The sequence below is a fragment of the Myiozetetes cayanensis genome, unplaced genomic scaffold, assembly GCF_022539395.1.
Source record: "Myiozetetes cayanensis isolate MyiCay16 unplaced genomic scaffold, myiCay2020 scf27, whole genome shotgun sequence".
NCBI lineage: Eukaryota > Metazoa > Chordata > Aves > Passeriformes > Tyrannidae > Myiozetetes > Myiozetetes cayanensis.
Genome location: NW_026087488.1, coordinates 3,786,892 through 3,800,132, shown reverse-complemented (window position 1 = coordinate 3,800,132; position 13,241 = coordinate 3,786,892). Strand labels below are relative to the sequence as shown.

Below are 13,241 nucleotides of genomic sequence, written 5' to 3'. Positions count from 1 at the left end.
TAGGTGCCTGATCTCTGCCAGCTAACACAGCCCTGAAGGGATGCACAGCCAGGCCCGTGAGACACTGCAGGACTTGCCTTCAGCTGAAAAAGGGAAGTTTCAATTCGAGAAAGCACCTCTGTTATTTTTTATTACCCTGCAAAAGTCAAGTGTATTGCAAAGTGTGAATGCTCAGGTCCACCTCTTCCCCATGGGCAAGAGCCTCTCTCTTTGTTTCAGAAGGCTTCTCTCTCTCCAGAAGACTCCATGAGGCAGAAGAAGTTCTGAATGAGCCTAAAGCCAACTAAGCCATAAGAAGTAATCACAGAGATTTGGGGATCTGAAATAACTGAGAGCTTTTTTTTTTTTTGGAGCTGTTTTCCTTGAAACGGACATTTGAACGTGCCATTTTAAGCTTAAGCAAGAATAAAGCTGAGTGTGTGTGCCTAATTTGTAAAATTCAGTGGGCATACACACGAGTTCTCCAGATAGTATTATGTCCTGTGATCTGTCTCTGTGTGCCTAAATACATGTATGAGTACAGATCATGTGTACACACACACAAATTCGGTGATGGGTCACTGAAATCCAGCAGGAAAACTGAATAGAAACGTGGAGTTACTCGCTCGGTATCAGCTGCTTTGATGGTCTCAGATTTTTCCTCTCGTGTTGACAAGGCACTGGCCGCTGGGTGGCACGTCTGACCCGGTGCTGTGTGAGGGAGGGGTGGTGCCCCAGGAGCGTGTCCTGCTCTAACCTTCGCAGAGAACGTTCCGTGGGAGGTTTGCCCTGGCCGTAAGAGCTGCAGATGGAGAGATCAGAAGGAAGAGAACGGAACATATCAAGCCCCTGGTGAATACCCTCTCAGAAGGGAGTTGTTCTCTTTAACTCAGGTGAAGTATATGATGATCAAGGAGAACTTGAAGTTCAGCTTTGCAACCGGAGACACCAGGAGAGAGCTTTTGTTGGACACGAAGGAAAAGCTCAGAAGTCACCATCTCTAGCTGGAGACTATCAGGATTCATTCCAGGACTGGGATTTCACGTTTTGGCTGTGGGATTTCTGTCCTTTCCTTCTGGATGTGAAGACCTAGCAAGGGCCTGGTCTTGGAGCAGGCTGAGCTAGCAGAGAATCCTCTGGGATGTGCTGGCTTTGGCATGGCCTACACCTTTGTGCTGTGCTGCTGGAGTGTATGCCTACATGCACACTTCTGTTGCCTTTCTTTTCTGTGCTGGCAGCTGTTGAATGTTGGGTTTTATGTTTAAGAAATATATATTGAAGTGCCAAATAAATGTTTAAGTGTCTGGAATTGTCTGCTGCCTGCCCTCGGCCTCTCTTCTGTTCTGTGCAGCAGTAGCTGTATGTCTCTACCTTGTGTCCCTTGGAGTTCAGGAGGAGTCACAACAGTGACAGGAACTGTGGCAAAAACTAGACTGTGGAGTAATTATTTCTGCAAATGTGGTCCTGTGGTCCTTGGCCACCTGTAGGCAAGTCACAGGAGCAGAAACTTCAGAAATTTCACAGGCACGTGAAGGCTGAGTTTGCCAAAAATCTGTACATTAATCACAGAAAGACCTTCACCTTGTTGTTAGTCAGTTGTCCATGTATTTCAAACCGAGAAAACAGGGAGACTGACTCTTGGTAATGAAGAAAAGCTCCCTGCATCTACTTCTCTCACCAGTGAATGAAGGGAACTCGGCAGTGGTTTTGTGAAAGGGACTGCACGTTTCAATTCCTTTGTGGCTGCAGTGCTCTGCTTCCTGCTGGAGCTGCTCCACTTCAGCCAGCTGCACTTGCAGCATTTGTCTGTGTAAACCATTCATTCTTGTTTCAAGGAAAGCATACAGCAGGAGATGACATTTAGCTCAAATCCATCACTTTTGTAGCTGAGCTTGTGTAGTCCTCTTGGATGGCCTAAGCTCTGCTAAGCTGAATAAATTCTGTGTATAAGGAGGACTCATTTTGGGCTTGAAGTCGTGGCTCGTCATTAATCCTTTTAATTTGTGTTCTCCTATGCTGTCCCCCTGAATTAGCTTCCTACTGCAAGTTAAGCTCTTACTCTTCTGCTTCTCTATTAAGACACCCATATCTGTACACATACCTGCATCCCCTTACCATACACATTTCTTTTTAAAGTGGAAAGGTGCTCACCAAGTTTCATAACTCCCTGTTGCTTGTTGGCTGGCTTGTGTGGTTTTAGCTGAAGCAAATGGGTCTCAGCACTGTTTCCTACCCTCTCTGCCAAGGTTTACAGATTGCAAGGTTTGCAGAGGCCTCGGTTTTCTGTTGTGATTTCTCTTTAATCAAGGAGGTTGTTTCAGGCTGCCTATTACAAATATACAGACTGAAGATTACAGGAAGCATCCTGACAAAATCGAAACTGGTTGTAGCTCCAGCACTCAGATCTCCACAATGGCAGAATAATGGCACATGAATTCTCAGTGGACTCTTCTGTGGCACAGCACAGGGACTGGTGTGGTTACTCTGAGTTTATTTAACATGTTTGCATCCTTCTGCAGTCAAAGGCTAGACTGAGGAGGCTGGTCCTGTGGTGTCTGAGGTGTTCTCAGAGCTCAATCCTAACCAGTGAAGTGGTGGCTGCCTAGAGCATACCTCTGCCTTGCTTTGTTCTTGAGATTTGCCACTTGGCCTACAGGCATTTACCATTTGTTTCTTACTCATAATGCTCCACAAACCATGTGCATACCCTTTTTACCTGCATAATTAGAACTCTTGTACAGTGACCTATGTAATTCTTGAAAGTGCAGTAGATTGCATTGAGTGGTTTGGAATCTTGAGGCAGAAATTTATCCTCCTTCCATACTTTACTCCTTTAGCTTTTGTGACTTGTGTAACTGAGGTGCAGATGCTGTCACCTGCTGATTTGTTGGCTATGCTTTATGAAGCAACAGAACAAAATATAAAGGCTAAAACTTAGAAGCAAAACACTGGCTCCCTCAGAGCTCCGTGAATCTTATCCAATCTGCCTTTCCTCCTTATTGGATTAAATGGAGAATGGAATTGAAATGGCTTTTTCTCTGGCCATCTGCCTCTGCAGGCTCCCCTGGCACACAAGGAGCTTGAATGAATTAGCAAAGAAATAGCCAATGTCTGCTTAAAGACAGCACCTCCTTAAGCTCTGCCAGAAATAGAAACTTGAGTCACTCTTATTCTCTTATTCATTGACACCCTTTAGCCCTTTGCATTTTATAGACTCTGGTGGCTAAAGGGAAAGAATAAGGCTCTGGCTTCTATTTTTAGCTCACAGGAGTTATTCAGCCCCGTAGGCACTTTATGGATGGAGCCCTCCAGCCTTCTTTGACATCATTTCTGGGTTTGTGTTTGTGCAGCTCTTGGTGTGTAACATAAATACAGAGCAATGTGGTGATACCTCAGGGCCTGCAGATCTGCAGCTCCTGTGCAGGTTCTGAGCAGGTGGGAGAGATGGGGACAGTAGAGTACAAATAATCTCTTTTTACATGACTAGACTTTGTTATTTGCTTGCAGCTTTCCTAAACCAAAGCTAGGTAATTGCACTCCAGGTTTACCTGGGAGCTGCCAGGTAAGTACAGTGTCAGCACTGAGCAGTGTCATTTGGATCTGTAAAAGTAACACTTTCCCTCTGTGATTGTGTTTACTGTGGACTTTTCCTGGATGAGCTCCTGTAAGTCCAGCACTTAATCTCGACCTCCAAGTTTATTTTCAGTGGAGTAACTTAATTATCCTTCCTGTTAAAATATAAAACTTATTTGTATTTTGAGTTTCTTCTTCATTCCAGCCATTTTGGCATTCTTGTGTCTACTAGGATGAAGCATTTAACAGTTCTCTTCCCCATGTAACTGCTTATGGGTTGTGATTGAAGGTTTCCTTACTCGGCAGATGTCATTGTTGATAAGTCAAAGTTTTTATTCAGAATCTATTTTATACCTTTTATCTGAACCCTGTACAGTTACTTATTTTATTTTCAGTTGTGGCATTTTAACTGGTAACAGTGACTCCAGCAGTGGTCACACCAGTTAAAACCAGTATAAAATATCATCTTTCTCTTTGGGGACTTTCCTCATGATAAACTGAGGACCACAGTGTGGTGGCACCTGGTGCTCTATTGAAAGCCCATTTTCAGGTAATTATCGATGATTACTCAACAAACCGCTTTTTTTCTATGATAATCCTCCATCCTGAGTGAGGATTTGGAAGGGGGATGAGATGATTAACAGTGCAGGAAAGTTTCTTAGACTCAGTGATGTCACATTTGCCAGGCACTGCAAGAGAAGGACATGGAATTTTCCAGTGAGTGGTCCACGTGCTGGGCACTGCAGTAAACGATGCACATTGTTTGATTTGCCTCACCGTGAAGATCTTTAATCTCTGCTTGCAATTCCTGTTGGCCCTGACCTTGGTGTGGTTTCTGCCTTGCAGGCTGACAGCTGAGGAGGTGGAATCCCTGGAGTCGGAAGCAGCCAACCGCTGGCAAGGAGTCTGCCTTAGCAGAGCATCTCCCACCCCCCCAGAGTCTGCAGCCACTGTGAAGTCACTCATAAAGTCATTTGACTTGGGATGCTCAGGTATTTGAACACTCTGTTTTGTAGTAAAATAAAAAAAAATTCCAGCAGTGAGCAGGAGCTGCTTCTGAGTGGATGTTTTCTGTCAGTGCCTGGTACATAAATGCTGTCTCTGGGCTGGCACCACGCCGTGGTTCCCTGTTCCGACAAGATAGTTGGCTTTGAAATCCAAATGTCTCCGTGTCTTTTCCCTTGCAGGTAGCACTGGCCAAAACATCACAGTTCACAAGGTCCCCAGGAGCCCTCTCAGTGGAATTCCAGTGAGGACAGCCCCAGCAGCCGCTGTGTCCCCAATGCAGGTACAGTCCTTCCCATCCTCAGAGTTTTAAAAGAGGTGGACACCGTGTTGCTCCAACGTGACCTGGTTTCAGCACTGACAGGGGGAAGGGGAAACCCATCTGTTTGTTTGCTGTGGAACATCAAATGCTGTAGTACTAACAAAAAGGATCAAAGGGAGTTTGTCTTGACCTCAGCTGAGAGGTCTCGGTGGACGGACGTGAACTCTTTGGGACACAATTCTGAACTTTTATCACCCTTGACCAGAAAATGGGTTTCAGTTGTTGAGGGGGAGTTACAAGGAGCATCACACTGAACTAAGTAGCTGCCACATGAGCTGAGAGAAAGGGGATAGTGAGTTTCCTTCTAACATGTGATTCAGGGTGCTGGGAACAGAGTTAGGATTAGGAACAGGCATCCTTACTTTTGGGTTATGACAGTAGATTGTGTTTGACAAGAGAAAAAGTGGTACAAATGGAAGTGGGAAATAGTTCAGGAACCAATATATTACCAGCTAAAAATACTGTCCCTTTGTGCTTTTGTTTTTCACAATTATTTCTGCAGCTCTAGGTACAGCTGATACCCTGATGAAAGGTTTCTGTATCCCTCCACCTGCTTTGTGATCTTGAGAGAGCAGAAACTTCTCTCTGCTCACTTATTTAAGCATGATGGCAAGTATTTTTTTTAATGATCTTTTGCACCTTTGTTTCACAGAGACACTCTGTATATAACAATGCCAAGCCAGCCAGCAAGGGCATTGCCAGACATGCAGACCTGTCAGACCTTCCTCTTGCAGGTAAGCTGGAGTAAATGTACAGATGTTGCCTCTTTTTATCAGCTAAAGCTTCTCATTAACTCTTGGCCTCTGCCAGGATATTTTTCCTCTTCTCATATGGTCAAAGAAAACATGCAAAAGGGTCTTCAGTGTCTTTGTTTTAGAGAGCTTATTAATTTTGTGGTGTTTCCATTCCCATCTTGATCATAACTAAAAAATAGCTGATTTATTGTGGTCTGCCAACACAAACTTGCCTTCCTTATTCCAGAGTACCCATGGCACCTCTCTAATCCACACTGTGGAACTGGAGAGGGTTGGATTTTGCTCAACATGTATGTATCTGGAGCAAGGCCAGAGCACTGTCTTTTGAGGGTTTATTTGTTTTTAAATTGAGCTTCATTTGAAATACATCAAACATTTCAGATACCAATGAGAGTGTTTTAGGAGCAGTCATATTTGGGCTCGAAATAGTTTGTTTTGAGAGTTCTCAAGAGATGAGTTTGTTTTTATTTCACACTTTGCTTTTGTTCTCTTGTCATTTAATATTCTTTTCTACCAGTGTTTGTTTCCCATTTTCTCTAGGGCCCTTTATTTTGATTATCTAGTCCTGAATGTAGTTGCTGCATTGGAATCAAAACTATTAACAACAGATTCTTGAATTTTTAAGGACAGATGAAATATTATATTCCTGTAGTTAAACTGCAGGGAGGGACAAAAAATATCCATTGCAATTTCTTCATTGGTAGACTGGCTTTTCTGCAACAGTTTGCTAACACAGGGGAGAAATAAGAACCTGTCTTCATTTTTAGATCTTCAGATATTTTTCCAGGATTCCCCTTCTGTCACTAAAAGATGGAGGAGAACAGCAAAACAGGTTATGGGGTAGGTGGCAGCACAAACAAGTAACATTTTGTCCGTGCTTTTGGGTTCTGCTGCAGGAGTAAATACTAAGCAAGCAGAAATGTCTTCTTTTGTCTAATGGAATGGCCAGAGTTTTCTTACTTGGATCAGTTGGTTTCCAGAAAGTGTCTTTCATGAAAATAAACAATGATGCCAAACAGAACATAAGACTTTTTTAATCTCTACCAGTTCACTGTAGAGTGAAGTAATCTGTCAACTGTGTAATATCATGGCAGTCCTTAACAATAAATATCCCACTTCAGGCCATGGATAATTTCTGTTATTACCTCTGGACCTCTATCACCTTTCACAGTTCTGTGAAAATCTCTTGAAATCATCAGATACTTTATTAGCCATTGCATGGTAAAAATTGATGGTTGCTTATCTGGCAAGTTCCTGTATTTACAGCTTCTCTTTGTACCTGGGTTTAATTTAGTTCCAATAATCCATAGCAAGGGCTTACTCACTGTAGAGTTGTAATAGCTCTGGTTCCAATCTAAATAATCCTAGAAGGCAGTTGATCCAAGCCCTGTGCAAACAACACTGAACTAAAAATCATCCCCAAGGAAATTCAGAGCGAAGCAGTCTCCATAATAATAATCTCCTGGCTGATTCCATCTGACCAGTATCACAGCAGGGTTCTGTGATGTCCTTAACGTGACCCAAATGTTGCAGAGCTGGAGAGGAGAATGGATTACTTCACCCAGAGAGCTGGTTGTGATCTTTCCATTTAGAGTCAGGAGTTCACTGGTTCCATCCTGGACTTTCTAGCACCCAGAAATAACTCAAAGGAAGCTGAAGCTAAGAAGGAATTCACACCTCTAGGTGATATGGCATTAACTGATAATTATAGGGAGTTAACCAGAAAGGAGGAGTAAAGGTTGTGTTCCACGTTCAGTTAATTTCTGATAACATGATATGCAGGTCATAGTCCTGGCCTGTTACATCACCTCATGTACTGATATGCAATGATTTGATTTCTGTGATCTCTTTGGCTTCTCTTCAAAACCCTATCAGTGCTGGATTCTGTGGCTACTAATTTTGTTGATTTTCTTTTATGTACATAAAAATGTGTACATTTATATGTGTGTGTGTGTACACGTATATAAATATATATCTTAACTACATGATATAAAAATGCATAATATGTGTAATAAAAATATGGGTGCACTTGCTATGAATATAGTGAGACTTCCCAAAGTTCTGACAGAGAGGATGCCAGGCATCATGTGGTAAAAAGTGCCTTTTCCTGCTGCCTTGAGCTGGGTTGTGTTCAGGAGATGAGGAGCTTTCTTTTTACAGTTCTGCTCATGGCAGAAAAGAAATTACTGTACTAGGGCTGGTCAGTCCTCTGGTGAAGATATCTGGTGCTCAGCTTTTGAACCTTTCAGACTGTAGATTTTGGTATTTCCCTTCATTCACCTGGGGCCCCTACCCCCCAGCAGGAGTATCAATCACAGGAAACCAGGCAGCCTGGACTGTTGAAATCATCAAAGCCATTCCTTGTTGTGATCACCTCTAATCTGCTCAAGGTTTCCCAGCCCCATGTGTGTTTAATGAACAAATGAGTCCATTTGTTTGGAATCAAAACAACAGACTGCATATTGTGTGCCTGGTGGCAGGACAGTGATTAATCAAATTCCTCGGGCTGCAAACCGACAGCTTTTCCTTTTCATTCCCACAGACCTTCTGAAGGGCAGAACCGAAGAGCTGAAACCAGACCATTACCTCCGAAAAAGCCCCTCCCTGGAATCCCTGAGCAAACCCCCCATGGCCTTCAGCAGCAGGATGCTCACCTCTACCCCCAGCAGCTTGAAACCCCAAAGCAAACTCAGGTACAGCTCAGTTTTCCTGGGGAACAAAAAAAAAAAGTAATAATAGCACATTGGAAAGACTGACAGCATTACCTGGCACCGAGAGGAATGTTTTCATCTGGAGGACCGTGAGCTCCAGTGCAATCTCTGCTGGCTGGCCTGTCCAGTTTGGAATTTCCAGACTGTGTGAGATCCAGATATCGAAATTGGGATTGTAATAACCACAGTTATCTGTAAGATGAGCAGTCATGATGGCAGTGAGGATGATAAGCGTTCAGTTGCATGCAAGAACTCCATCCTGTCTACAGGATAATGAGGTCAGCCCTCATTATCCTACTGTAGCTTTGCGTGTTGTGGTGAGTTAAAAACCAAAAGCTCTGAGGGCTAAAGGAAATTGGACACATAATCTTCCTCTCTCTTGAGAAAAAAGCAGATGTATTTTCCTCTGATCTCCACCATTCGTTCCACCAGTAGAGGGGAGACACGGTGGGTGTTTTGGTTGCTGGCCTTTAACTGTCCTCAGGGCCTTGAACTGCAATACAGCTTCATTTTTCATTTTATTCAACAACTTGTTCTGCAGCAGCTCAACTGGGTGTGAATTTGCTGTTCCACATCCTTTGGATAGTTTCTTTCAATTCTGCACCCTAAATCCTGGTTTTTAGTGTGTAAAACAAAGAGGTTACTTGAAAATTTTGTAAGTGAAGCTGATGAAAAGAACAGCAGAAATGCTGGGTTGATACACACCATCGAATATATCCACAGGCTGGTGTTCTTTCAGCCCTTTGTGTGCAGTGACACCCCCTGAATTTATCTCAGGTAAATGTGAAGGCAGGTACAGAATGCAAGCTCCAAAAGCTGTTTCAGTTTGGTTTACATTTGGGCTCTGTGCTGCCATTCTGCTTTGTCATACAGGAATTATTAACACACTGGTGAAAAATAAAGAGATTTCAAGCACATTTATCATCTTCTCCCTTATGCTTCCCTGGTTTAGTGTGGAGAGAAAGGACCCCCTGGCAGCCCTGGCTCGGGAATATGGGGGTTCCAAGAGGAATGCTTTGTTGAAATGGTGCCAAAAGAAGACTGAGGGTTACCAGGTAAGGGAATAGGTACATTTTTACTTTAATCTGAGAAGTAATTAATATGTATATTACAGCCAGTGGATTTTTGCATGTTTACATCTGCTGGGTGTTTCCATCCTCTTCCTTCAGATTTCTTTAGCACTGCAGTCCCCAATATTGCATTGCCATAATGTAATTTGTGTACAACCCTCAAAATATTTACTGCATCAGAGGTTGTTGATGGTGAGACACAGAGTGTATGTATGCACAGCAGCTTCAAGTTGGCATCAGTTTTTGAAATTACATTCTAATATTTTTTTCTATAGGCCTCTGTCATCAGTACACTGCTGTGTGAGGTTTTATTTTGCTCCTTTTTCTGCAAAAGCAAAGAAATATTTCATTGTGTGGCCTTGACTAAATGAAGTTTTCAGCTTGATTTTACAAAGCAAGTTTTGACTGCTTGAGACTTTCTCAGTTCTTTGCAGAGTGATTTTCCCAGGGATAATCATTTGTCCAGGTCTTGCATGGCCATCGCTGTGTTCTCTGGCCAGTGTTGGTGTGCAGTTGAATTAGGCCTTTGATTCTGCAAAGAAGGCAACTGCAGACAATATTCCATCCTGGGATAGATGGCTGGGTGTGCAGGATAGTCCTGGTTTGATATAGTGCTGGGATTTTTCTTTCTTAAGAATAATATTGTTTGTTACTTGGAGCAGAAGACAAAAGCAGTTTTCACCACATGAGATGCACCCTGGAGCAAGTCTTTAATAAAAGCAGAGTCCACCTTTTAAAAGTAAATAATGAAATATTTTTTTCTTCACAACCAACCCTTCATGAAGCATTAGCTGCAGGGTGCAGGAGTTTGGGAGAAAAGACAGTGGCTTTCCCTTTCAGTAAACTGAAAAGTTTGTCATTTCTTAGCACTGGCTTGTTCACCTGGTTTGCAGCAAGGTTTCAACAGAAGGACAAGGATCAGAGGAAGCTTCTGACTTTGGACACAGCTTAGAAAGAATAAAGCCAGGGTCACTGTTTAGCCTCCAGTTCTGTGGTACTGCCTAAAAAGCTGCAGTGCTGTCCCCTGACATTGTATGTTCTGTGCTGTGTTGGTTTATTTTATATCTCATCTACTAAATTTCTCCTGGTCTTGGATATGAAGGTTTGTGGGAACACTCCCATCCAATCCTCAGAAAACAATTAATGAAATACAACTTCTCCAAGTCTGACTCCTGTTAAGCAAACCCATCTCCCGAGTAACACTTTCTCCTAGTAGTGTTTCCCTTTTCTGTTTGAAATGGCACATATGATGAGCTGCCCCCACTCTCTTAAATCAGTTTAATTAATCAATTTAATAAACGAGTTCGCAGTTAGAAGTGTTCTCTGAGCATCAGCCTGCAGGTTTCTTTCTCTGATTTACACCCAAGATGGACTAAATGTATTGCTTTTAGAAATGATGTGGCTTTGAAAATAACCTGTCTCGATTGTGTAGGTACAAACCTGACACTTAGAGTGGCAAGTACTTCCTCAGTGATGGAATAGAAGGAGCTGTGTTTTGTTGTGCAGGACCCAAGCAGTGCAGCTCAGCGTGTCTGGGACAGCAGGCCACCCAGGAGGGCTGCAAGGCAATCGGGGTCTGTTTGTTTTTCCTTTAGGATCAGTCTCTGGAGGAAAGTGTGGCCACGCTTTGGAGGAGGGGGGGAAGTCTTTGCTTCGTGGACGGCTGCTGGAGTGTTGTTGCTCCGTGACTGTCCAGCTGATGTTTCAGAAAAAGCTTTGTCATTTTGGTTCCTGCTCTGGTGGTGCTCTTGTTCTGTTCGTGGCTGTTCTCTGTTGTTGGTTGTCAGCAGTGTTTGAGAACAAGCAGGTGAAGCTGTGACAAATTCTGTGCAGTCCAGGAGAGTCTGAGCAGTTCAGATTGTGACGTGGTGGAGGCCTTCTTACCCAGAGTGTAGATGTAAGATCTCAGGGCAGAAATTAAAGTCAGATGAGCCAAAGGACAGTGACAGCATTGATTTATGCTGAGAGTCTTCCCTCTATATGTTCACTGCTTCTTTTAGAGGCATTGTCTCTTGGACACTCTCCCTCAGATTCTCGTTCCCATTGCACTCTTTGCAGTGCATTCCCTAACTCCTCTTGAACTTGCCTTTCCCAGACCCTTGCACTCTCACAATAAGGCTGATGTTAAGCTCCACAGGGAGTTTTTATCATTCTCGAGTACAAGAACTGGAATGGAGTGAAGAACGTCATCCTCCTTCCTGCCTCAGCCCCTGCAAGGGTGGGAATGAGGTAATGGACCCCACGGAGCAGAACCCTGATGACGTGCATGACTTCTTTTCCACAGATAATATCCCTGTCTGTGAGGCATCAGCTGTGCAGATTCCAGGATAATCTGTCATGTAGTTTCTAACCTGAAGCCCAGAAACACAGAGAACTTTGGATGCAAACTGTTTTCAGCCCTGTCACAGTAGAGTGAGAGAGTAAAAATAAAAAGCTCCTTGGCTGCCTAACTTCTGTTTTCAGTGGCAAAATGTGTGATAACAGTTCCCCATCTGAGCTGGGGAGAAAGAGGGAGATCCCTTTCTGTTTAAATTATGATTTCATGAAACAGTATGAGCGAAGTGGATTAAAATAACTGATGTTCTCAGCAGCAACTACTCCCCATGTCCCAGATTCCCTGAGGAAAGTTGGATTAGTGACCTAGGACGGTATCTGGGGATAAGACCTAGGGACCAGCACACAAGACTGCACTTTTAAAATGCTTTAATCCATACAAAACTTATAGATAGAAATTGGCATCCTGCTCTTGGCATGTATCATAGAATCACTTAGTTTGGAAAAGATCTTTAGGATTGAATCCAACCATAAACTATCCTTGCATGGGCTACAGTGGGAACATTCCCTGGCTTTGAACTTCAGTATGTTCCCCAGGAGGCAATCTCATAAAACAAAACAGGGACACTGGGGGGAGTTGAGAGAAGTGCAGCACAAATTAGTAGTGGCCTGGAGGCTTTTGTTTGTTTTTTAAAAAAAGAAATTGTATGAGTTTACAGTAACTGAGGGGAAGCATGAAAGCATCTCTGTTTCTGTTGTGTGCTGTGTCAGTCCTAAGATCCCTGTTTAAACAGTGATTTGATATCAAACAGACATGAACACCAAGGAGGGAGAGTATTTAGAACATGAAAACAGAATCACTAGAATGAAAATAAAGTGGAAGTTCAGTTTAATGATGAGGAGGAAAGAATATGAAAGTGGGATTGCATAAAGTGGGGCATGATGGGTCATATTGTTTCAGTTGTCAAGTTTTGATGCATAGATGGATGTTACCTGGCATTTTAGCCATTGATTCTGAATAACTATGCTGGGGGGTGCTAAAATCTCAGCAGTAAAAAGAATTGCAGTGAGATCACGCTTTGGGCTCAGTGTCTTGGTGCAAAACTTCCTCGTGGAAAATTTCCAGCTTAAAACCCCCTAACCTTAATGTAATGTAATGTAATTTATGGTTCCCTATAAGAGCTGTGCACTGGCACAGGATCCTTTTGCCAGCCATACACAGACTGTTCCTTCTGCCTTTCTGAATTCGTTGACATCATGGTGTACAGTGTAGGGGGATGAGGTGACCAGACTTGAGAACTGCTTTTGTGGCTCTGAAACTCATTTACCACAAGTCCTTTGAACCACACAGCCTGCTGAGAGTAAGCTATTTATGTTAAAATAGCTTTTTTCTCTGTTGTCTTGTGGTTTTTTTTGGTCTATTTAAAAAGATGATGCATCACAGCAGCAGTGTGAAGGAGGAGTTGGGTGCCTCTTTTCTAACTAACAGTCTCAGTTCCTACCAGTTGTAACTCCTGGAAGCTGCTGAGAGTCATTCTTGTTGCATTATCAC

At 43.1% G+C, this 13,241-nt stretch overlaps 1 protein-coding gene across 5 annotated transcripts in view; it reads left to right on the top strand.

Moving 5' to 3' along the window:
* Window positions 1-13,241, top strand: part of SPECC1 (sperm antigen with calponin homology and coiled-coil domains 1) — a 90,165-nt gene that overhangs the window by 60,701 nt on the left and 16,223 nt on the right. For 3 of the 5 annotated variants that reach the window (XM_050322085.1, XM_050322084.1, XM_050322086.1), the window contains 5 exons: window positions 4,399-4,544; window positions 4,740-4,840; window positions 5,532-5,613; window positions 8,177-8,327; window positions 9,298-9,400. In XM_050322085.1, coding sequence (XP_050178042.1) covers window positions 4,399-4,544; window positions 4,740-4,840; window positions 5,532-5,613; window positions 8,177-8,327; window positions 9,298-9,400 — 583 coding nt within the window. Of the gene's footprint in view, window positions 1-3; window positions 1,289-4,398; window positions 4,545-4,739; window positions 4,841-5,531; window positions 5,614-8,176; window positions 8,328-9,297; window positions 9,401-13,241 lie in introns of those variants that run through there. The other 2 variants (XM_050322089.1, XM_050322087.1) reach the window with 1 other exon arrangement.